Source organism: Eurosta solidaginis, chromosome 5 (assembly GCF_040869045.1).
Source record: "Eurosta solidaginis isolate ZX-2024a chromosome 5, ASM4086904v1, whole genome shotgun sequence".
NCBI classification, from domain to species: Eukaryota; Metazoa; Arthropoda; class Insecta; order Diptera; family Tephritidae; genus Eurosta; species Eurosta solidaginis.
This window is the reverse complement of record NC_090323.1, coordinates 135476286-135503495: the sequence shown is the minus strand read 5'-3', so window position 1 is coordinate 135503495 and position 27210 is coordinate 135476286. Positions and strand designations below refer to the sequence as shown.

The following is a 27210-nucleotide window of genomic DNA, read 5'->3' as shown; positions in this document are numbered from 1 at the left end:
AAAGTTTAAACAACGTGACATCAGGACGGACAAGGTAACAGCTGTTTCGATTATACCTTGTAAATCTCTTCTCCCGAGAGTGGGATTCGAACCCGCACTCCTACGATAGTTGAAATGGTTACAAACGCTTTCAGCTACGTCATGCCTTAGTTGTTGTAAAGTTGTTTCCAATTGCCTTCTTTCGCATATATTAATCTTCTGCACATCACACACTTCGTATGTAATTATATGTTGAAGTTATGCATGTTTGTAAGGCGGTTTCAGAGAAACTGGTATTGTTGCTGTTTTTGTTCTATTTATAGAACTACAACGAATTAACCAAATGTTGTCTGTTTGTCCCGGGAGAAAAGGCTTTGAAGAGATTTACAAGGTATAATCGAAACAGCTGTCGCTTTGTCCGCCCTGATGTCATTTTCTTTAAAAAATTTTCCAAAATTATTAAATAAAGTATGAAAGTAAAAATTGCTTGAAATAAATGTTTTCATACATTTAAAGCAATACGGGCAATCCCCGATTAACTCTTACAAAAAAAATTGTTCAAGTTAAACAGTTTTATTGAAAACAATACTTACATGAAGTAATAATAATACTAAAAGCTAGAAAATAATTAGGTTGGTAATAGGTACTAGTCATCACACTCCTCATCAATCTAGGGCGTTGATCAGACAATTAAAAAGAAGCGTTGGAGGCATCAAATTTCTATTGATAGTCATGTATAAGACCAACTGAACCGTAATAAGGTTATGCTAGGCCTCACATTTTAAGAAATTTCACCCGTCCAACGCTTTTATTTACTTGTCTGATCAACGACCTAGATTGATGAGGAGTGTGATGACTAGTACCTAGGACCAACCTAATTATTTTCTAGCATTTAGTATTATTATTACTTCATGTAAGTATTGTTTTCAATAAAACCGTTTAACTTAAACATTTTTTTTTTTTATTTTATTTAAAAGTGAAATAACTCCGCTGTTATTCCTTCTATCACTTTAAAATTGTTACTGAGGGTCTATTTCAATACTTATGTATATCATACCATTAATCGATTTTTAATTTCACTCCTGCACTTTCTAAGCATCTTTATAGTTTTTTAATTGGCAATAGTAAAATACTTCGTTTATTTGGGAACCAGCATCAACACTAAAAACAACATCAGCTCTGAAATCCAGCGAAGTATCACTCTTGCCAATAAATGCCACTATGGCTTAGGTAGGCAACGGAAAATAAAGTCCTCTCTCGGTAAACAAAAATCTTATTTTACAAGTCACTTATCGTTCCCGTCCTACTATATATATGGTGCTGAAGCATGGACCATGATAACGTCAGATAAAGTTGGCTCTCGGAGTATTCGAGAGAAAAGTTCTTCGAAAGATTTATGGACCTGTACGCGTTGGCGAGTACCGAATAAGATTTAGTGCCGTACGAGCTCTATGCAGACATCAACATAGACCAGCGAATTAAATAGCAGCGGCTGCGCTGGCTAGGCCATGTTATGCGAATGAAAGATGATGCTCCGGCGAGGTAGAGGGCGGCCCCCACTCCGCTGGAAGGACCAGGTTGAAAACGATTTAAACTCCCTTGGTGTGAGCAATTGGCGCCGGTTGGCAGAGAGAAGGAGCGACTGGTGCGCCTTGTTGGACGGTCGTAACCAGCGGTGGGCACCACTACATTTACCAATTGAGTAAGTAAATAAGTAATTGGCACCTAGGAACACGACGGCATATCACCAGTGTTCTGAATGTGCGAAATATCAACTCGAACCATTATCTTATACCAGCCACACATTTGCACGAGCAAATGTGCTGTTTTGCAGCGAAGAATGTGCACGTGAATGTTTGCTAATGCGAAGCTGCTCACGAAGAAAAAAGCTGAAAGTTACTCTAATGGCGTTATTATGTATAACGCAAAGCGACGCGAAGAGTCACTTTCACCCAAGTGAAACCAAATTCGTATCATATAAGAGCATTCATTCACTTCGGTGACTCTCAGTGACTATCGGTGACTGTAGGTGATTGTCTTACGTTTTTTTCGTATTATATAGCGACGCAAAGTGTCACGAACACTCATTTTTACTGTCAAGATATTCACTTGCTTCTGGGTCGCGTTTGCTTCATTCACTTGGTTTTTTCATTGTCGTTTTTTTTTATAATTTTTGAGTAAAAATCTTAGCATTTCGGGAAAAAAATATTGAAATTTTCCATAGACATAAAGGTTATATTTAGAGCTTCGTTCAATGTATATTTCATCAAAAAATTTTACAGGAATAAAAAAAATGTAAGCGAAGGTTATACAAATTATAGCCAGGGACCAGAACAGTTATTCCTTTTGTAATAAAAGTCCCTCAGAAAAAATGTTGGTATGGCCTAGAAGGTTCAATGTGGTCATATTAAATCGTTCCCGATATGGTCGAGCTTGTACCTTAATGGTGCTTGTTACCGGAACATACCGGATATTTATCCGGTAAAGGACCATCAATACCACTCCCTGAAACCTTCGGGGAGTTTCTTTATCGCTACAACAACAACAACAGTTTGTTATGATTTTTCGATAACAAGTCTCTAGTGCTAGAAGCAAAAATTTTAAAGTGTCCCTACAGGTTTCAAATCCAGATATTTATGAGAATGGATTGGTGAAAAATTCGTTTCATTTGGATGAACGGTATCTTAGTTATAGTGTCGTACTTTTATTCTGTTAATAAAAAATATAAGTTTGGATTTAACTTTTATTGGTAATTCTTTATTTTAGCTCACAACTGCTAAAGAGGTGCCAAAAGACGGGCTTTGGACCTAGGATCACGAACTCGAAAGCGGAAGTTGAAAATTTTTTTTTTTTTTTTTGGGAGATATTTGCAAACAAAATTGAAAATTTTCACGTGGTTGTTGTAATTTTGATGATTTTGTTGTACCCACAAGAAAAACTGGGTAAAAGTATTTTGCGCGGATATAGATTTGGTCTCCAAACCGGCGTTGGACCCACCCAATGTATTTTTTATAAGCGCGGCCGAAGACCACCAATTCAGAAAGGTATTCTGCGCAAAAATACTATGGATCCCACCCCCGTTTCGGAGCGACCCGGGGCCATTTTGCGTTTTTTGGAAATATCTTTTGACAGACATAAAATTTGGAATTTCAGCTTTCGGATTCGTGGTCCTGGGATGAAAACGCGTCCTTTGACACCTCTCCCGAAATTTTTGGACGAGTTTTAGCAATTGTGAGCTAAAGTAGAGAATTACCCTTTTATTTTCGGGCTTACAAAATAAATATCCGGATTTTATTTCTTTGTGTAGATTTTTTTGAAAAAGGATGCATGATTCGTCATGAAAATGCTATGAGTATTCCCGGAATCCCATACTTCACCAAGGAATAGTTTTTAACCGGACTTTTTCGAGTAAAGAAATAAAGCCTATTAAAATGAGTCACTGATTATAACTAATTGTTATACTATAGTTTTGTCACTATCTTTCGTCTTTCTTAGTTTTATGTCAAAAATTAATTCTAAGTAATAGGAAAATAAAAATAATAATTTTATTGTGGATTTTTTAATAACTATAATAATCGTACCTCCGTGCTACTTTTTTTAAAATGTTCTTGTAAATCGGTGATTCTGCTGATTCTCGAACAACGTAGTGAATTATTTCGAGTCTCAAAAGTGTATCGCAAATAATCGACAAGCATCGGTACAATTCAGGTACGCAACATCTAAACCTAGAGGAATTAGGTAAGGGTACCACAGGGTGGTGTCCTATCCTCGCTTCTGTTTAACTTCAATATATCGAAGCCCCTCACTGCACGATAATTGCTACAGGTCCCGGGCCACCCATCGATGAGATAGGTAATAAAATAGACAACTATCTCCTGATCTCTCCAATTCTTTCGCTTCGCGAACCCTGACATTGTCACCGACCAAATCATCGGCGACTTTATTTATAACATGGATGCGCCAAATGTCGACCATATTGAACATCCACGTCGATGGCGTCACGCTACCGTCTGTCTTACACCCAAAACTCCTATGTGTGACGTTCGATTCCTAAAATCCATAGCCGTAATAAAATCCTCAAATCTCTTGCCGGCGTCACTTGGGGTAAAGATAAAGAAACGCTCATTACCACTTACAAAGCAATTGGCTAGCCGATAGCACGCTACGCCTCCCCGATTGGATCGTCAAGCCTAAAGACTACTCAGTGTAAAAAGCTACAGGCCTGCCAAACTACTGCCCTTAGAACCGCCTCGGGTTGTCTTCTTATGTCCCCAGAACACCATTTACACAATAAGGCGAGAATACTCCCCATTAGATGCTAACCAAACAGTTCCGGTTGAATACCCAGAAACATGGGAATCCCAACAGACATCTAATTGATGAACCAACACCGCCTAGGGGCTTAAGGAGTAATCTCCGTAAGCATTATGAGGAAATACGGCACCTGACAACACAGCCGTATGAACCCAAAAAACACAAGTAGGTCCTCAGTGAACTCCACAAACAGGCATCGGACTTTTATGCCAGGAATTGCCCGGTGAATCCAGTACTCAAAGAACAATACCCAAAACTTTCAGAAGAGAAACGCACACTACCCAGGGCTCAACTTCGATCTGGATACTGTAACAGGTTAAACTATTACCTATTCAGAATCAACCCCGATATACAAAACATATGTCCATCTTGTAACGCGTCCCCACGTGACACCAACCATCTCTTCAACTGTATTGTGGAACCAAGTTCTCTAACACTCCTCAATTATGATCCACCCCTGTTGAAACAGCAAGTTTCCTTGAACTTCCGTTAGAGGATATTGATGAAAATTTGTGATCGGTCGCACCTATTGGATGGGGCGAAGCACTGTCACTACAACAACGACATCTGTTCACAGCCCCGTTTGCCTATGCAAAGTATTCATTTTTTTCGATATTGCAAAGAAGAACATCTTTGATTGCTAAAACAATGTTGTGGTTTTAGCAGCTATTTGTCAAGACTGTATTATCGAAGAATTACAAGTTACGCGGTGGTGACGCCCTATTTGCCTGAAGTGTCCACATGGTTAAAACCCACCCAACAGGAACTACATGCTAAGCATTTCGTTGCAGTTTTTAATTTAAAGATCAGATATACTGCAACCTTACCCCTGTGCTTTCAAGAGTCTTTTGCGTTACCATCACCTTAAAAGTCTCAAAAAAAAAAAAAAAAAACGTTACAGTATTAGTTTAATATAACAAAGAACCTTTATAAAGAGCTGTTACACTTTCAGTTAGCCTAATATCTAGTCTGATTAAAAATGATGTAACCACGTCAGCTCTTGAACTATTTCACAACTTACAAAACACATCTTCCACTTACCCGCCATCACAGATCTCATCAAATGCCAACATAATATTTTCCAATACCAAACGTTTTTCTACATACAGTTAGAAGGACGTTTTTGTCATAGTACTTGGCGAAAATGCGATTGCCATAATTGTCCATGATGCACATGCCTTTGATGACATTCAATGTCGGCTCCTGGACCTCTATGCCAGAAATTGCCCTGCGAACCCCGTTCTTAAAGTTAAATAACCCAAACTCGCAGAGAAGGAAAGCAGAAGGGAGACGCGAGTCACTCTAGCTCAACTTCAATCTGGATACCTGTTACATGTTAAATTCTTACTTATCCAGAATCAACCCCGACATACAATTTGAAGGAACATTGAAGCAATTTATAATGAAGTTCGAACAAGAAATCTTGAAACAAAATTTGGTTGAAGGAGGCTAAAGTGATACACTCAGGCATATGTTTGTTTTCTTTTATAAATTTATTTTTACATGTTCACAAAAAGTCAATAATAACAATAATAAACACTTCACATAAAAATATTACCAAACAATATTAATAATCTATTGATTTATTGCTTTACACTGTTTTCTCCATAGATAAAGTTTTCTCCATAGATGAAGTTTTCTCCATTGTTTACAATTGTTTGTAACATTTGTCAGGTGTTTCCCTGTAATATTGCCAGCTCGTTAAAACGATGTTATTCCGAAAAAATTGCACTGCAAACTTTTCCGAAATAACAAAATTAATAAGTGGTTATACTAGCTACGTATTGGGCTTGACAGTCTCAGTGAATACGTAGTGACACGTAAGAGAACGAACGCGAAAACGTAAGAAGTTATATAATACGAATTCTGGGTGAATGTGAATGTGAGTGAATGCGACGCAAACATTCACGGTGACATACATAATAAGGGCCTAATACAGTGTTCGGAACGCCATAACTCAATTGAGCCAGACTTCCTTCACATATATTCTCATGGCCGAGACACAATGGAGTTTTTATATACATAGATGCATTCAATGCATGCATGTCAGTGACATCGCCACAATCACGCAAGTTGTTGCGCCTGTAAATATGAAGGAAGTTCACACTTGGCAATTGAAGTTTATTTCGCCTTTCCCATTAGCGTACAAAATTTTGCGAATCATTGTTATAAGCATTCTCACTATACAAGAAGTATACTTGCTAACATATTGTGTATCCTATTCATTTATATAATTTGCAGTTTTGAACTGTGAAAATGTTAGAAAAGTTACCAACGAGTGGGAAAACTAAATGCACCTGCATAGTGTGAACGCACCCTTAGCCAAAGCAAATTTCAAATTATTCTTCTTATGCTCTGCTTGCAACAAAAGTTGGAAGATGGCAACTTTTTTATGTCAGACGGCGCTAGTGTCGCTCGATCTGCCGTTCTCCATAAAAATACATGCAATCTTCCTATAATGCAAAAGATTGTGATAAACGCATCTTATGAAAAACTGGTTATATGACGGAGCTTTTACTCTCTCTTCACTCCCAGTCCCAAGGGCAGCAAAGAAAAAAGACTGTGTGCGGCTGTCGCACAAATGTTAAGAAATATGATGATGGGCAAACGCAAAAGCTAAGACGAAATATCCGTATTTAACTCATGGTCTAAACATGTTCAGTGTGGATTTTTCTCTTTTTAGGTTTGTTATAGGTAATAAATATATACATGTATATTTTTAAAATTATTTTAACAAAACTTGCAGCAGTTTCATTCACAACTTTTTTTTTTTTTCTGAGCCAACAAAAAATTGAACTTCTGGTCTCCAAAAAATATTGTTGAATGTTTAAATTTAAGTAGATGAGCCGCATATATTTTAAACATTTTTCAGCGAGTGATCGCCACTATTTTCGCGATTTTGCCGTGCCAAGCCGCTTTGGCAATCCAAATTTTATTTGCACTTAAATAAAAAAAACATCGGCTACCCTTAGAAATGACGACAACTTGATGAATTAAGGGACCTTGGAATGTTTCCATATACATATGTGTTTCTAAATATAAAATAAAATTTTCCAAATAGTTTGATAAAATTGTTTTTAATAAATGCACGTTGCATTTTTCCTACTACATTTCCTACTGGGATGCTCATGCTCTAGCTCTTACTAATACACTTACATTTAAATTTTGTCCGCCAAATGCTCTAATAGAACTTTTCTTAAGCCTGATCACTCAGACCAGTCTTCGACCGGACGATGGAGGCGAGCAGTGGGAGCACATTACTAATTTTCTACCTACCACCGCTGCTATGCCCGCCACATAAGATTTTTAATGCAGCATCGTGAGCTGACGGATGCTTAGATTGTGCGTATTTGGGGAGCGACAAATAGCGCATCATAGCGCATCATCAGCGCCATCTGACATGTAAAAGTAACCAACTTTCAACTTTTGTAGCAAGCAAAGCATAAGCAGTATACGACATTTGCTTTGGCTATGAGTGCTTTCAGACTTTGCAAGTGAAATTATATTTCCCTACTCGCCGGAACTTTTCTTACATTTTTTAACAGTTAAAAACATAATTTTAACAAATGAATATAGGAGACAAAATATGTTAGCAAGCATTTTTCTTGCATAGTGAGAATGTTTATAACCGTGCTTCGAGAATTTTTTTATGTGAACGGGCAAGCCGAAACAAGTTTAAACTGCTATGTCTGAATTTCTGTTTATTTTACAAACGCAACATATTGCGCGATTGTAACGATTCAACTCAAAATTCATTTTTGCGCGGCTATGAGGAAATCATAGGGTTCCAGTGAGCCTGGAAAAACAACTGAATGAAAATCGTCGCATACTGGTGTATTAGTTTTATCATAACGCGAAGAGGAAAGATGTATAAATATAAAGAAGAATGGATGAATATAGAGCTCTAAGTGATGTTTGGTGAGAGTAATGTAACTTAGAAATAATGTTTTTCTAAGCAGGGCCGGTGCAAACACTCCGAGTGTATTTCTGCCATAAAAAGCTTCTCAGTGAAAATTCATCTTCCCTGCAGCTGCCGTTCGGAGTTGGCATAAAACATGTAGGTTCCTTCCTGCCAATTTGTAGGAAAAATTAAAGAGGAGCGCGCCCAAATTGAAACACAAGCCCGGCCCAAATCCCCTCTGAGGTAAATCGCTACAAGCTTTTATTTTATTTAGCATAACTTGTACTTTGTTACTTAAATTGATTGATTGATTTGCATAGTTCCAGCTACAAAACAGAAGAAAGTTTTTTCTTAAATTGCTGAAAAAAAAAAAACAATTTTACTGATAGTTTGGTAAAATTGGCACGACTATTTTCGTGCTAACTGTTGTAGCCAGTATCCTCAAAGACTCATCCTCACATGTTTTTTTGCAATAAGTCTTATTTCATTAAAGCTCTTCGTAACATCGCGTCTCCTATAATCTTTAAATTTGACATTTAGGTTGCCTACGTAGAACTGACTCAGCATGCATAAAATTAAAAAAAAAACAAGTAAGGAAGGCTAAGTTCGGGCATTACATACTCAGTTGAGAGCTATGGAGACAAAATGAGGGAAAATCACCTCATAGTAAAATGAACCTAGGGTAACCCTGGAATGTGTTTGTATGACATGTGTATCAAATAGAAGGTATTAAAGAGTATTTTAAGAGGGAGTGGGCCATAGTTCTATAGGTGGACGCCATTTAGGGATATCGCCATAACGGTTGACCAGGGCCGACTCTAGAATTTGTTTGTACGATATGGGTATCAAATGAATGGTGTTAATGAGTATTTTAAAAGGGCGTGGGCCTTAGTTCTATAGGTGGACGCCTTTTCGAGATATCGCCATAAAGGTGGACCAGGGGTGACTCTAGAATTTGTTTGTGCGATATGAGTATCAAATGAAAAGTGTTAATGAGTATTTTAAAAGGGAGTGGGCCTTAGTTCTATAGGTGGACGCCTTTTCGGAATATCGTTATAAAGGTGGACCAGGGTTGACTCTAGAATGCTGTTGTACAATATGGGTATCAAATGAAAGGTGTTAATGAGTATTTTAAAAGGGCTTGGGCCTTAGTTCTATAGGTGGACGCCTTTTCGAGATATTGCCATAAAGGTGGACCAGGGGTGACTCTAGAATGCTTTTGTACAATATGGGTATCAAACGAAAGGTGTTAATAAGTATTTTAAAAGCGAATGGGCCTTAGTTCTATTCGCGGACGCCTTTTCGGGATATCAACATAAACGTGGACCAGGGGAGACTCGAAAATGCGTTTGAACATTATGGATATCAAATGAAAAGTGTTAATGAGTATTTTAAAAGGGAGTGGGCCTTAGTTCTATAGGTGGACGCCTTTTCGGAATATCGTTATAAAGGTGGACCAGGGTTGACTCTAGAATGCTTTTGTACAATATGGGTATCAAACGAAAGGTGTTAATAAGTATTTTAAAAGGGAATGGGCCTTAGTTCCATAGGTGGACGCCTTTTCGGGATATCGCCATAAACGTGGACCAGGGGTGACTCCATAATGCGTTTGTAAACGAAAGGTGTTGATGAGTATTTTAAAACGGAGTGGGCCTTAGTTCTATGAGTGAACGCCTTTTCGAGATATCGCCATAAAGGTGGACCAGGGCTGACTCTAGAATTTGTTTGTACGATATGGGTATCAAATGAAAGGTGTTAATAAATATTTTAAAAAGGAGTGGTCCTTGGTTCTATAGGTAGACGCCATTTCGAGATATCGCCATAAAGTGGACCAAGGGTGACTCTAGAATTTGTTTCAGGGTTGAGTCATTTTGAAATGAAACAAATCAAAATAAAAAATAAAAAATTATTCATCATTTTAAATTTTCTAATTGATGAATAAAAAGTTATTTTTTATTCAAGCATTTCTTGAATAATGAATAACATTTTCTCGTTATTCAAAATATTCTAATTGATGATAAACGCCCATTCTTATTTTTGCAAATTTTGAATAAAGAGTTGAGTTATTATTCATTATTTACAAAATATGGAATAACAATAAAATTTTAGTTTTTATTCAGTTATTCAAAAATAAAAAAATAAACCATCGAGATGCCCTGAAAATATACCCATATGCGTAACCAGTTCGCGTGTAGTTCTGAAGCTTCTTAGGGTAATATTGAAATGATTTTGGGGAGTATTCGCGGGGTTTTTTGGGGGCCGTTTGGGGGTAATTTCTGGGACACCCTGGGGATCCTCCCGGGGTCTTTTGGGGTCCATTCCGGGGCTCCCCCGCAATCCTCCTAATGTTTTAGGGTCATTTCGGGATGACTTTTGCGACTACCTCGGGGTCTTTTGGAGGTCATTCCGTGACATTTTTGGGACTCCCTCGGGGTCATTTGGGGGTCATGCCGGGATCTTTTTGGGGACTCCCTCGGGGTCATTTGGGGTTCATTCCGGGATCTTTGGTTCACCCCAAACAAAGCCTGGCGTGGGGTTATTCCTATTGATCTATTTACTGAGTTATTTAGCGCATATTCAATTTTCCCTAGTTGTTTTACCCAGTCAGCATGAAGTATAGGGTCGCTGAGTTTAGCTAGCATTCCCACTAGACTTCGATTAACTCTTTCTAATTGTCCATTCGCCTGTGGTGAATGCACTGCTACTTTTACATGAATAATGTTTTTATCTTCTAGATAGTCCTTAAATTGTGCTGATGTGAAGCAACTACCTCTATCTGTTATACATCTATGGTGTCGGCTGTAATATTCAAAGTATTTGTTGAGTGCAGCCGTTACTTCCTTAGTGCTGGTTGTTAGTACCGGGTACAGCTTTACATATTTTGGTATTAACGAATTTAGTGCCTGCAGGGTGGATATACCACCAAAAATCAACGCGCTTCCAGTGTTGTCACGTAGACCATCTACGATGAATTCCACCAGCTCCTCTTCTTCTATCGGAGCGGCTTTTGCGATTTCTGGCATCGAGAATACATAATGAGTCAAACTCTCGGTTTTCTGCCACACTCTCGATTGAAGTTTTTTAAAGACGTGTTTGACACTTACTGGCTTTTTAATTTCATTCATTAGAGCTGATTTGAGGTCGCCCCAAGAATGAACACTCACAAGCTTCATGTAAGGTGTGCGCTTCCAGTGAGCATACGGCGTGCGAGTAGTGATAGTGCTTTTTCGTCGTGTCCGTATCCGTGCTCTAAGTCACGTATCCACTTGACTATATCTGCTCCATCGTCTCCACTTAATTTCGGGAGGGCATTTTCAATGTCGGCGAAATTGGCGGAAGGTTGCCTTGGCATTGAATTTCCTTCCAAAATATTTATTTCCTGTTTGAGTTTTAGGATTCGTTGCCTTATTTGGAGCTGGGCTTCTAGTTCTGCTAGCTCGTCAGTTGAATTAGATGAGGCTCCTTGTATGGATAATGTAACATCAGATGCCGAATGTGCAGTTTGTGCTGCAGGAGCTAGTTGTGCAAAAAGTGCTGTTTCTACGGAAGGTGCTGTTTGTACGGAAGGTGCTGTTTGTACGGAAGTTGCTATTTGTACTGAAGTTGTAACTGGTGCGCCAGTTGATGGTGCTGAAAGCAATAATAGCAATGAGGATGATATTGGTGCAATATTTTCAGACGGAATTAAGGTAGCGGATGTTTATAACGGGAAGCCGCCATCTACCGTAGTCGATTTACCGTTTCGCGAACATGCGCCCACCGATGAGGTTAGCAAAGTTTATAATTGCTGCAGGCTTGCCATTTCTGGGAATTCGACACCCATATTTCTGAAGGCATCCATGATGTCTTGTTTGCGTGACATTGCTTAGCTTTATATTAAATTTCTTTATTTTTTATTCGATAACTTTGATTTTAATAGCGTCTTTAATTTTGCGGTTCTTTCTTACACCTGTAGAAGTTCACGATCCAAGTGACCCGTATTTATTTTCTTTTCTTTTCGTTCGTACATTTGTGAATACATATTTAAACTTTAAACTTCATTGCGTTGCCACCATATTACTATTGATGCTTATTGCTAATATAATACCACATTTACATCTACCACAATTCCCATATCGTACAAACAAATTCTAGAGTCACCCCTGGTCCACCTTTATGGCGATATCCCGAAATGGCGTTCACCTATAGAACTATGGCCCACTCCCTTTTAAAATACTCTTTAATACCTTCCATTTGATACCCATGTCATACATACATATTCCAGGGTTATCCTAGGTTTATTTTCCTACGTGCTGGTTTTCCCTTATTTTGACTCCAAAGCTCTCAGCTGAGCATGTAATGTTCGGTTACACCCGAACTTAGCCTTCCTTACTTGTTTAGTTTTAGTTCAGAAAGTTCCAATTGAAGCTCAGGATTTGTAGTTCATCAAATTACATTTGAAGTTCAGAAAATTAAAATTTTAAATTAGAAAATTATAACTGAAGTTCAATTGAAAACTCTGAAACAAACCTGAAAAAATTGTAGTATATGTAAGCTCATCACTGATATACATAGATATATAATTTAAAATTGCACATTAATTGAAAAATTAGGAGTAAGTACATATACTTTACTATAATCGTTTATCGTTCTAGTCACAGTTTGACAAACTCGAATTAATTCACTAATATTTTATTCGGTAATTGGAATGTTGATCACTTGACTTATATTTGATATATATTATAGCTCACAATTATATTTGCATGAAATTGTATTATCATACATAGGTACTTATGTTTGCTTAAGAAATACCTCTCTACATATTTATGTTGGTGTGCTAAGTGTTAAGTTTCTATAGCGAATAAGTAAATATACTGCAGAATTGCGAAAATAGGTAAGATGCGTGAAAGTGAGAAAAATTCAATGTCGACGCGTTGAAAAATTAAAATGCGGCTGCACGTCGTTTCACTTCTTAACGGTGCTGTTGCGTGAAGTGTTTGAAAATTATTAAAAAAAAAAAATAAAAATATGCCAGCTACCCAGTCCCTTAGTGGCATTTACTTACCCTTCATGTCTCTATTTTCCCTTAACAACATTGCTAACTGAAAGTACTAAAATTCTTTTATACCCACAATTGCCGCCGCTTCTTATGATGCCCATCTCATACTTCCACTCATAAATAACCATAAGTTTACACATACCATTATACACTCGTACATAGTATATACCCTGCAAAAAATTTTATTAGTGTAGGCTCAATTCCGATGAGTCGATACGGAACATGTAACGTTAACCAGTTCTATTTGGTTCCCCTTTGTATAACATGTCCTATAGACAGACCAATTGTGCTTGTTAATGACTGAATCAGCACTGTCGGACTGTTGATTTTTATACCCTACGCGTATTGCAGAACGGTGTGTTATGTTCGTCTACAGATACAATCGGTCTACTCCTACGGGAATGCTTACAGAATTTATTTCCTCTGAAATCCGAATAAAATTTTTAGATTTTGTTTATTGTATTGGTGTTGTGTAAAAACAAAGAAATAATCCGATGTTGCATTAAAATTTATTACTATTTTGGTATGGATCTGCCCATGCAGCTTAAAACATTTTTTAAGCTAGAGTTTATTTTACACATTTTATTTCCCTTTTGTGTTAGTAGGGGGACTCATTAAAGCTTATAAATTTATAAGGTGTAAAATTATATACGTTTATATACCCTGTTATATTCACGCACCTAGTAATATTCTTGATAAACTTAATTGCCGATCAGCTATATTTTTTTTAAAAACCAAATTGTGATTATTATAAAAATTAGAAAATGCCAAGATTAGGTGAAAAACCAAAACTTAGAATTCTTATGAAAAGAATAGCTGTTATGTCTGTAAAGTTGCATTCCTTTGAGTATACCGCGTTTACAAGATGAAACCTGCACATGAATTTATACAAACTGTGTAAATGATTTTTCATATAAAATTTGACATTTCATTTACGCACAACATAAATTTACACGTTTACACGCTTTATAAAGCAATCACAAGGTTTAATGAGTCCCCCTAGTATTCCTTAAGATTGGGTACACGTAAAAATTTATGACCAATAAAAGCCCATGTTAGGGGAATGAAATTAATCAAGGGCCACCTTACTAAGCGAATAGTACACCATTTTTTGCAGGGAACTTTAAATATATTCGTACGCATTGCATACTTAAATATATATATTTTTTTGCTTTCTTTTATAATGGGTTTATTTTTCTGCTAAGTTAGCTCATCTGCATTTTATGTCGCTAAGTATTATCGTATTTTTTTCGAATTTCATTTTATTCTTATACGATTTATAATCATTTTAGCTATTTAAACCTTAGCAAACTTGCAAAGTAATAGCCTACAAGAAAAGGCATCTGCTCAACAAAAAAAAAAAAAAAAAAAAAAAACCAAGATGTTGTTCTTACTAATAGACGCTTTAGATGGAAAGAAGTATTTAAATAATCTTAGTCCATACTATTATTTGATTTAGATTTTCAAAAAATTATGATGTGCTTCTTTAGCGACGGCTTTGCATGGAGGTATTGTGCTCGTCTATTTAGCATACCGAAGGTCCTTCGTTGAATTCCCGCAGGGCGGGGTGCATTCACCTCTGCTGTCGACTGTGGTTAGGCGACTCGATATGGGACCCTTCAAACTGATATTGCATTTATCATAAACGGAAAGTGCTTTGAGCGTCGGGATATACATACCTGGACATCTAATGTCGGGTTGACAACCAACGCATGGTCTTTCTAAGAGGCACAGAGCCCCAAACCGGATAAGGTCTAAGCTAAGAGTTGTGAAACTGCAGGAGAAACCTTGTACCAAATATTCTAGATAGCAAGTTATCGCGGAACCTCAATGTGGAGGAGATAGTGAAGAAAATGGCGCTTTATCTATCTCTATCTCCCTGTCTCTCTCATTGGATAATTATAGTGATTGTAAAGAGTTTCTTATACTATGGGTTCTTGTTTGGTGGATGGCCACTGAAAAAAGAACGTACCAAAAAAGTTTAGAGGCGGCATGCAGGCATTACCGGAGCCCTAAAAAAACCCGACGGCTGCACTGTATGCCATTCTGCGCACCCAACCTACATATTTGTTGCAAAAACATAGCGTTAACAACTTCAACGTGATACAATACCTTGGGGCGGCTTGAGCACAGACCATACGCCATAGTAGTAAAGTGTCATCAAATATGGGACGGAAAGGCTTCCCAGGTCCCTACTGCATTACGATGGGTCTCTTAGGCCCACTCGCAGAACGGTAAGTTAACTTTTTAAGTCAGAGTCAACGTGACATAAAGGGTTAAGCTCATCTTTTTTTGACAAATTTTTAAACAAATTCTGAGTTAAAAAATAACTTGCCATTCTGCAAGTGGGCCTTGTAGCCACAATAAAAGTGGAAGGTTAACTCAAATGGCAGACAAGGGGATACACGTATATATCAGGTTACAAACAAATCCTGCAAGCTGCCAGATCACTCTAATGTTTTTGAGGGGGACTAAAGCATTAGAAGGAAAAAAGCTCAAATTGCGACCGCGTAAATTTTTCCATTGACCGCCAAGCAGCAAAAGAGGCATCGCATATAAAAGTGTGTTAAACTGTAAGCAATCCCTGGGAAGAATAGAGAAAGGAACAAATATACACCTATACTGGCTCCATGGGCATATGGGAATAGACGGAAATGAAACTAGACCGCAGATGCTAGATTCATATTGGGCTACATTATAAGAAGGGGAGATAAACTAAGTTATTGTCATCATTGAAAGGAAGGAACTATCGGCTCAATTCGTCTATTCCGACTGGACACTGCCTCCTGGCATCACATGCTTTTAAATTAGGCCTTGCCAGTGATAACAGATGTAGGAAGTGCGGGATGGAGGAGGAAACAACCGAGCACGTTTTGTGCTTCTAGTATTTGCCAAAATTTTTTTAATACAGGATCTGGTTTCTGAAAGGATTTTCTAGTTTTATCGTTTAACAAATTTCTGGTAACACTCATTCAGTCTATGTGAGGTCCCCATGGCCCAACCAGCTCAATCTAAATCGGAAGGAGACGATACTGAAGAACACCGACAATCAATTAAGTATATATATATTTTTTCATTAAAATGAGCAAACTCATCTGCTCTGCTGATTGTCTAATTAAAATGGACTGCGCTTTTATTATAAATAGTTGTAATAAAAGGGAAAACAAAAAGTAAATAATTGGCTTGGCGTATTAAGTTGCCGCCCAGCGGAAATATTCACAGTACATTCCCAGATATGGTGTGCTTTTGGGAAAGCTTATATTGATATGTATGTATGTAAGTAAATAAGTTCATATGCAATCTTGCACGCTACTTACTTTCGGATGAGCTCTGCGGGGAAATGCTACCTTCGGATCAATCTGAAAAAGATAGTAGAAAAATTAGACACAAAAAAGAAACCACATTAACAAAACAAAATATTGGTTAATAAGATTATAATAAAATCCATTGAAGCGTTCATTTATTACCATGGAATCTTAGGCTCCAACTTTTGTGTACTAACTTTTATTTCAAATTGTGATGGCCTAAGTATTTACTACAGCTGTATTCGCAGTACGGACGTATAACCGCCTACTATATTTTTCTTACTGTCTAGCAATCAGGGTTGTCACATAGCTTTCCCAGAAACTAAGGCCTTTCGGCTTTTTCAACGCAAAGACTCCCTTCCCTAGAACCCCAAAATCTCTAAAATTCATAGCACGTAATAAATTAAAAACCTAATTCATTTTTATATAACGATGGTTGGGGCGCATATTTTTCCAAAAGGTTGCCACATTTTCATAAGCATCATATCTTCCTAGTGTAGATCAAAAGAGCGTAGGCGGAATTATGTGTGAAGTGCGCAAAATTGAGTATAGCATTTATTGGCTTTAATGAAATTATAATGTTGACGTGGATTAATATAAAGTTTTCACTGCTAACATAATAAATGAATGAGCAACATATTCATGAATATCGTATTCTTTGTGATTAGAGCTACGTAAATATAGAAATCTTATATCAAAAAAAAAAAAAAAACAGAAGATTAAAAAATTTCGAGTACTTCCTTTATATAAATGGACCAAAAGAAACGAAAAATGTCTCCTTAAATAAGGACATAATCTTATATGTAATCAATTTAACAAATGAATAGAACACTAGATTTGCTGGCAAGTATTTTTATTGTATGGTGAGAATGCTTATAACAGTGCTTCGTGCAATTTTTTATGTGAATGGGCAAGGCGAAATAAACTTCAATTGCCAAGTCTGAAGTTCCCCCATATTTATAAACGCAACATATTGGTTGATTGTGGCGATGTTACTGAAATGTACAAACTTGCGTTGAACGCATCTGTATGGAAAACTTCATTGTGGCTCGGCCATAACGTTTCAAGTTTCTTAAAAATCGATCGCAAGATTCCACATGATCTAGATAAGTGGTCGACAAAAATGAAAATATATGTGTATTAGTGAGTGCGTGAGCATGAACTTCCCAGAAGGAAATTTAAGATAAAATTGCAACACGCAGACAGTGTATTTATTAAAAACACTTGAATCGAAATTTTTGGAAAACTTTATTTTTTTACCGGAATATATCCCCATTAATCATCATCGCTTTGAAGGGCAAACGACATTTCTCCATGTAAATAAACATGCAATTTGGTTTGTCAAATCGGTCCAACACGACAAATAGCGGAATATGTTCCGTAAACAAAGAAGAAAATGATTGAAAATGTAATTTTTTTACTATTTCGACAATTATTTGTAGAGCAAAAGTATCAGGTTTTCAGTTTTTTTTCTTTTAGTCCAGAATGGAATTGATAAAACTTTTGTAAAAATATTTAAATACAATACAATACGGGAGTATTATCCGTAACCAAAGCAGCAGAAACACTGGAAGAGAATATCTAAACTGCAGACGTGTAAATTTATATATTGACAGCCAAGCAGTAAGGAAACAATCTCGCATAAGTAGCACAGCATCTAAAGAGTGTTAGAGTGTAAACAATCCCTGAAAGAATCGGTACGTGAAAAAGCATACATCTACGAGTATATTGGGTGCCTGAGCATATGGTAATAGATGAGAATGAAAAAGCGGACGAACTAGCTAAAAAGGGCGCATCCGTTGAAGCTTGCCCGTAGACGTCCCAATTAGATTGGGCGATATTAAGAGAAGGTGAGAGGTGCATATGATAGACCAAGCGGGAAAGGCGTGGGTCCAAGCGCGGGGCTGTAAAGTGTCAAAGATTATGTGTAGGTCTTACAACCTTAGACTAAAAAAGTTGAAGAGAAGATTGTTGACACATGACCGGTATTCTGATTGGACACTGCCTTCTGGCGTCACGTGCCTTTAAATTAGACTTTGTCAGTAATAGCAGATATAGGCAATAGGGGTGTTGGGTCACCGATTAAGAACCACGGCATTGCCAGTTAGCTCACACAATTTAAAACTCTATTTTCTTTAAGTTATAATTGGAGGCCGCGGCTATCGCGGTCATTCGCCTGAATTACCGATATTTGCTGGCAGTTATGCTAGTACACGTTATTGGTGTAGTCCAACGCCAGTCACTCAACTATTGTTAATTTCGCAGTCTCTTTGTCAGCTCATTTGCATTGCTTAAAAATCACATGTACATACACATATACATACTTATTAGGTGCTGGAAGGTGCAATTATGAATGCAGCAACAATTGTATTGTTTTTTGTATAAGAGAATTTGTCTGGGCTCACTATTGAAAATTATGTATTTAGGAAAGTGAATTTGCAAAATAAAAGTTAGTCTAACAGCTGACCACCGTGTTCACTTCGTCATCTTTTCGGATCGTTTTCACATAGAATACGTTTGTGCATTGGTTAGAAAAACGCTTTTAACCGTACATAGTTTGGCGCCCAACGTGGGGCCTCGAATTTCGTAAGTAACACATTAAGTTGGGCACTGGTGGTCATCGTTAGACCGCTCATCGCCATCGTTGGACGTACCATCGTGGACATCGTCAGCGCTACAAATTAATATTTCTACATTCTGCTACAAGCAATCATCGTCTTTGCTCCCGTAATCATTATTGCTGTCGCTACAACACAGTTCATATTGGAAATTGCCGCTTGCAAATCCACGCCATTATCGCTCTACAGCTGTTTTTGCTTTGCAGTAAAAACCGCATTTCTCTGCTGCCGTCGCTTCAACACTCACTCATCGCGGACATTGCTGCTTGACAGTCTACGTCACAATCGCTACAACTAGGTTGAATTGGCGCTTCTGTTGCTTGCTTGCAGTAAAAACCGCATATCTCCACGCACGTATGTATGTATGTATGCGCCTTGATTGACCACCCTTGCTTATAGTTACCATTGTCGCTGTCGAAACCATTTAATTTTTCCCATATACAGCCGACTCTGATTTATTTATTGACTTTTAAAATTTAATAGCCGTCAAAATGTCTTTGGATGAACTAAAGCAACAACACGCAAATACTAAGAAAAATATTACACGCATTAGGAACATTGTTGAGGCTAGTTTGCGTACCGGAGGTAAAATTCTTTCAACTGCCGAATATAAATGTCGCTTGGGTATTCTTGAATCCTACTTCAAGCAGGTACTTTCCATCCAAACTGATATAGAAAAATTGGATACCGAAGATGGAGGGCGCGCCGACCTTGAGGAGTTATACGTCGCCACAAAATTAGCAATCCAAACACAGCTGGTAGAAGATCACAACATTTCTCTTTCGGAAACTAACTGCGCTGTGCAGCACAGCACAAAATTGCTAAAACTAAAACTTCCAACGTTTAGTGGTAAATATTCCGAATACCAGAATTTCATCGTTTCCTTCAAACAGGTAATTGATAAGGAGTATAGCCTTTCAAATATTGAAAAATTTAACCACTTGAGGAATTCACTCCAAGGTCAGGCTTTAGAAACCGTCGATGCATTCCAGGTAACTAACGAAAATTACCCCAAGGCTTTAGAGCGATTAAAGGAAAGGTACGATAAAAAAATGTTAATTTTTTTGGAAAACATCTCTGCTTTATTTGAATTGTCATCTCTTTCGAAACCAAATCCTTTACAGCTGAGAAGCCTTATCGATAAGGCATCTGCCATTTATGGGTCACTTCTCTCTCTTGGTAACGATAAAGATATTTCTCACGCTATGCTTATTTACTTGGTATTGCAGAAATCGGACGAGCAAACAAATAAAAAGTGGAAAGAATCCTTGGATTTCAAGACGTTGCCGAAATGGGATGATTGTGTGAAGGTGTTGGAAAGACATTGCCAATATTTGGAATCGATGCAAACTTCATCTGTCGGATCATCGGTCTTTCCAGGTAGTAATAAATCCACCACAAGTAAGGTAAAAAACCAAACAAGCGGACATTCTTTCACCTGCTCAAAGATACCGTGTGTCGTTTGCTCGGATACGCATCATAGAATCCATAATTGCGATCGTTTCAAATCACTCAATGCTACTCATCGTTTTGAACAAGTGAAGAAAATTTGACTTTGCATCAACTTCTTAGCTAAAGGACATCAAGTGTCACAATGCCCCTCATCCCACAGATGCAAGGTTTGTTCAAAGCAGCACCATAGCTTACTCCATCGCGGGTCTACTACGAGTCCATTATCACAGGAAGCAGCTGTGCACACACACATGCACAATTCGACATCTGATCAAGTCATCCTCGCAACGGCCAAGATTCTAGTGCGTGATTCGCTTGGCAATTATAGACTCGGCAAGGCCTTGTTGGACTCATGCTCTCAGGTGAATTTCATTACTGAAGAATTTGCTCAAAGCTTGTCGCTACCTAAATTTAAGGAAAATATTGAAATCCAAGGCATCGGTAAGTCCTCAACTAATATCAAATACAAAACCTCCACTAATGTCAAATCGCAACAAAGTGAATTCGAGCTTCCGCTAACACTTTGCATAACCCCTCACATTGCTTACCAACCAGACCCTCAAATAGATATTTCTTCTTGGAATATTCCAAGTAATATCGCTCTCGAAGACGACGAATTTTACGTACCAAGAAAAATTGATTTGTTGTTGGGTACGGAAACTTTCTTTAGCCTCTTGTCAGTGGGCCAAATCAGGCTCGGAACCAATTTACCAATTTTGCAAAAAACTTTATTAGGATGGGTTTTATCGGGTCGTTACCGATCAAACAATAATTCACATCAACGTTCATGTCTATTTTCAGCCAACGATTCTGTGGATGTTAAAATGGAAAAATTATGGAGGATTGAAGAAGTTGCAGTTAATTCCGAGCCTTGGACCCGCGAACAAACAACTTGCGAGCAATTATACAGGACTACTGTTTCAAGAAATCAAACTGGCCGAATAGTCGTAAAAATTCCCTTCAAGGATGATCCCTCCTGCTTAGGCGATTCGTACACAACAGCACTAAGGCCCTTCAATTCTCAAGAACGCCGCTTAGAAAAATCATCGAATTTAAAGGATCAATATGTAGATTTTATGGCCGAATACGAGCGACTGGGACACATGAGCATCGTGGAGAATCCAAATTTGAATGAACCACACTATTACATCCCACATCATTGTGTGTTGAAGCCCACAAGCACAACAACAAAACTTCGTGTCGTTTTTGACGCTTCTTGTCGAACCACATCACAGAAATCTCTTAACGACATTCAGTTGGTTGGCCCCACTCTTCAAAGTGAGTTAATTCTTCTCCATCTTCTTTTTCGTCTATACAGATTCGTACTTACTGCCGATATAGTAAAGATGTACAGACAAGTACTTGTTGATCACAGTGATAGGCGTTTTCAATACATTTTGTGGAGGAGCTCACCGGCGGAAGAAATTCGTACCTATCAACTCAACACGGTAACTTATGGAATGGCGTCGGCACCGTATCTGGCCATACAAAGTTTACTATATTTGGCTGAGCAACATCAGGATCAGTTTCCACTTGGATCTAAGATCGTTAAATCATCATTTTACGTGGATGATTTGTTGTGTGGCTCAGATGATTTAACTGAACTTCTATAATTAAAGGAAGAGTTGATAGACTTGTTAGCGTTGGGTGGATTCGAATTATCAAAATGGCATTCAAACCATCATCAAATTAGACAAGATAACAGTGCCAAAAATCTTAACATGGACGAATCTGTTACCAGCGCCTTAGGTATGCGATGGGACCAAGCACAGGATATATTGTTGTTTTCGTTTGAACCGAAGAAAGGACCACCAAGTCGAATAACGAAGCGAACCATCCTTTCAATTGCATCATCTTTGTTCGATCCACTTGGTTTGTTGGCTCCTATTGTGATTTTATCTAAAATTTTGTTGCAGGAAATTTGGATGCTTAAGCTGGAGTGAGATGAATCCGTGCCTCAGAATATTCATTCGGCTTAGAAAAATTTTCTCACAAACATATCCAACTTATCATCGCTCAAAGTACCGAGGTATTGCCTGTCGACAGACACCCAGTCTCTTCAGTTGCATGGCTTTTGTGATGCTTCGATAAGAGCATATGGATGTGCAATATACACCCGCACAGTTACCAAGTTCGGAGAGGTTTCTGTTCAATTACTCACTGCAAAGTCCAGAGTAGCCCCAATTAAGAAACAGTCGTTACCAAAACTAGAACTTTGCGGCGCTCTCCTCTTATCTCGTCTTTTTTCTAAAATCAAATAAATTTTTCTACTAAATCTTTTAACGTTTTTTTATGGACAGATTCTCAAGTGGTCTTGCATTGGCTAAAAATGCACTCAGTGACGCTCTCGACATTCGTTGGAAACCGGGTTTCGGAAATACAAGATTTAACATCAGGAGCCCAATGGAAGCAGGTTCCAACTTATAGCAATCATGCAGACATAGTTTCGAGAGGATGTACGGTGGAAGAACTCGGCAGCTCGATTTGGTATACTGGACCTGCATTTTTGTACAAACCCATGGAGGCTTGGCCAAAAAACAAAGATAAACGCGTCGATATGAAAATTATAGAAATCGAAAGACGAAAACCGGCATTCGGCACAACTGTAAACAGCAATTACATCCTTCAAGTCGTGGATAAAAAGAGCTCATATACTGGCAGCATTAGATTAATCAGTTGAATGTTAAGATTCGTGAATAAAATACGACCTCATGGTGAATATAATCATTCAAAATCTCTCTCTCCGCAGGAGTGGCACCGTGCCTTGATTTTCATAGTTTGGAATCTCCAACAAAAACATTTCGTTAACGATATTAATCTTTTACAGAAAAATCTGCAAAGAAACGGACAGTTGCGTTACTTGAATCCCTCTCTCGAATCGATCGAAGGATTTCAACTATTGAGAGTTGGTGGATGGTTAGATCTTGCGGAGATTCCAGCCGATAGAAAGCACCCAATACTATTACCCAGCAAATGCGATTTTACTATCAAATACGTGCGACACCTGCATCAAAAGCATTACCATGCAGGACCAAAGGCGCTCGTAGCGCTAATAAGGCTAAAATTTTGGATTATTAACGCGCGCGACGTGGCAAGGCAAGTGGTCAGGTCATGCATACATTGTGTACGGTACAAGCCGAAACTGATGCAGCAAGTTATGGGACATCTCCCAGTTGAGCGATTAACTCCGTCACGCCCTTTCGCCCGATGCGGCATTGACTTTTGTGGACCAGTTGATGTACATCTCCGTATTAGAGGTAAGATACCATACAAGGCACATATCGCAATCTTCGATTGCCTTGCTACCAAGGCAGTACATATAGAAGTCGTCTCGAACCTTTCTACTGATGCATTTTTGGCATCCTTGAAACGAATGATCGGAAGAAGAGGTTTGCCATCTGATATATTCTGTGACAATGCTACAAATTTTGTTGGCGCTTGTAATAAACTGTTGGATTTAAAATAATTTTTATTTAAAAAGGAAACTCAAGATTTAATTATTAATTATTGTGCTAATGAGTTTATCAATTTTAATTTTATTCCACCCAGAGCACCTCATTTTGGCGGGATTTGGGAAGCGGCCGTGAAATCAGCAAAGGGCCATCTACGGCGCAGCATTTCAAACTCACGTCTAACCTACGAGGAACTCACAACAGTTTTAGTGGAAATCGAAGCGGTAATGAACTCTCGACGAATAGCACCATTATCATCGGATCCTAATGATTTCGAAGCATTGACCCCTGGGCATTTCATTATTGGCGATGCATTAAAGGCACTTCCAGAGCGATACGAATCATTCAAAGTAAACCAATCGCAACAGTGGGCGCAAATAACTGCAATTAAACAAAACTTTTGGAAGCAATGGTCACACGAATACATCAACGAGTTACAAGTACGCTCAAAGTGGTTCAAAGATCGGCCAAACATCAACAACAACACCTTAGTCGTCATACATGAGGACAACCTACCTCCACAAAAATGGCTTATGGGAAGAATAGTGAATTGCATATCAGGAAAGGACTCGAAAGTTCGTGTGGTTGACGTTCGCACATCAAAGGGAATTATTCGGCGCCCCATTCACAAGTTGGCGCTTTTACCAGTTTGAAATGTCTTTCAACGGGGCCGGGATGTTGGGTCACCGATTAAGAACCACTGCATTGCCAGTTAGCTCACACAATTTAAAACTCTATTTTCTTTAAGTTATAATTGGAGGCCACGGCTATCGCGGTCATTCGCCTGAATTACCGATGTTTGCTGGCAGTTATGCTAGTACACGTTATTGGTGTAGTCTAACGCCAGTCACTCAACTATTGTTAATTTCCCAGTCTCTTTGTCAGCTCATTTGCATTACTTAAAAATCATATGTACATACACATATACATACTTATTAGGTGCTGGAAGGTGCAATTATGAATGCAGCAACAATTGTATTGTTTTTTGTATAAGAGAATTTGTCTGGGCTCACTATTGAAAATTATGTATTTAGGAAAGTGAATTTGCTAAATAAAAGTTAGTCTAACAGCTGACCACCGTGTGTTCACTTCGTCATCTTTTCGGATCGTTTTCACATAGAATACGTTTGTGCATTGGTTAGAAAAACGCTTTTAACCGTACAAGGGGTTTGTTGGAGGAAGCGATCGGGCACGTTTTGTGATCGTGCTCTGCGCTTGCCAGGCTAAGACTCCAGCTGTCAGATCTAGTCGCAGCAAGTGGCATAGGTCCTAGAAAGCTTCTGGTATTTGCCAAGTGGACGGAGTTATTTTATAACATAGGTCATGGGTAGGGGTTTTCAACTTGGTCGTTAAATAAACTTCTGATAACACTACGGACTCATTCTGTCTATGTGACGTCCGCATGAATCGGCCAGTTCAACCTAATCTAATTAAATACAAACATATCCAAATAGGAAAAAAACTCAAATCTAAATATGTTTACGTGATGAATTAATTATTGGAAGGCCTTACCAGTAACGTTTCCCCGTCATAATATTAAACACAGGGATTCCAAAAAATTGTGTTACAGCCGTGTGCAGTGTCAATTCGTTGCTGTCTCGCTAACGACTGAACGATCTAGAGAAGGAATAAGTGTGAATTGAGTGCGTACAATTGTTTAACTGTTTATCGATTGTTGTTAGATGATCTAAATGGACTTTCTATATATCTATTTTCCTATCGACCTCTGTCCTATCTAGACATTTCTTTTATTTTGAGTATATCTATGTTCACCTAACTTTTCGACTTCAACATTTATTGCAAGTTCTCAGCATGGGTTTTGTAAGGGCAAATCACCCATAACTAATTTACTTGAGTTCATAATTCATATTTCGAACGGGTTCGGAGAAACGCTTAACACCGACGTTATATACACCGATTTTAGTAAAACATTCGATAAAGTATGCCACTCATTACTTGTATATAAACTCGCCATGCTGGGGTTTCAACCTAATATCACTCGTTGGATTTCCTCCTATCTCTGTGGCAGAACACAAGGAGTAATCTTCAAAAATATGTTTTCGAGTATCACTAGTGTCACCTCTGGTGTTCCTCAGGGCAGCCATCTTGGTCCGATTCTGTTTTTGCTATTTATAAACGATATCTCTACAACTATAATCTTGATATATGCTGATGATGTAAAACTTTTTAAGACTTACGCGTCGATTGAAGAACGTTCTTTACTTCAGACAGATTAAAATTGCTTAGCTGCTTGGTGCAATGTGAACCACATGCCGCTTAATCTTCAGAAGTGTAAATTTATGTGTTTTTCGCGCAGAAGTTTACAACCAGCTTCTTACACAATTAACAGCCAAAACCTTGAAAGTGTTAATGTTTTTGTAGACTTGGGAGTTACAATGAACTGCAAACTTAGCTTCAACACTCATATATGTGTCACTGTCAATAGTGCAAAAGGTGTCTTAGCATTTTTGAAAAGGTGGCCAAAAGAGTTTAGCGACCCCTACGTTACAAAACCCCTCTTCACAACATTGGTTAGGCCGATATTAGAGTATGGCTCAATAGTCTAGAACCAGCGTTTTAAAGTCCATATTGACAGGCTCGAATCAATGCAAAAACAGTTTTCACTATTTGCCTTAACGAATTTTCAATGGGACTCTTCATTTAATCTTCCACCTTATACTAATCGATTTAAACTTATCAATCTTCCAACTCTTGCTAGTCGTAGAGAAATGCTTGGCGTAATATTTATGACAAAACTACTGAATGGATAGATTTCAAGCCCATTTCTTCTGAACGAAGTGAACTTTTGTGTTCCCTGTCGCACTACAAGACACTACAAGCCTCTTCTTTTAAAACAATGTAGAACGAATTTCGAACTTAACGAACCTTTCCGGTGTTTGTGCCAATATTATAACTCTCACTCAAACACATTTGATATGTCGGACTCCTTTTTTTCGATAAAAAGGACTGTCCTTAACTCTCTTAATGGTCAATGCTGTATATGTTTGTTTATATATTCTATTAATTAAAGTTTTACCCTTAGCTGATGATTTTCTTCCGTAGCTGAGCGGTTTGTAGCTGAGCAAGATTCCACATTCTGCGTATGGATTTTATAAATGGCTCTATCCATGTCCAATCTAGTACATTTTTT

The 27210-nt window shown here is 38.1% G+C and overlaps 1 protein-coding gene across 4 annotated transcripts in view; it reads right to left on the bottom strand.

The window, feature by feature from the left end:
- Positions 1-27210, bottom strand: part of Rbp6 (RNA-binding protein 6) — a 1756398-nt gene that overhangs the window by 918173 nt on the left and 811015 nt on the right. For all 4 annotated transcript variants that reach the window (XR_010953559.1, XM_067788144.1, XM_067788145.1 and 1 more), the window contains one exon: positions 16550-16591. Coding sequence is in view for 3 of the 4 variants with exons in the window: in XM_067788144.1 (XP_067644245.1) it covers positions 16550-16591 (42 nt within the window). In the remaining variant the exon portion in view is untranslated. The remainder of the gene's footprint in view (positions 1-16549; positions 16592-27210) is intronic.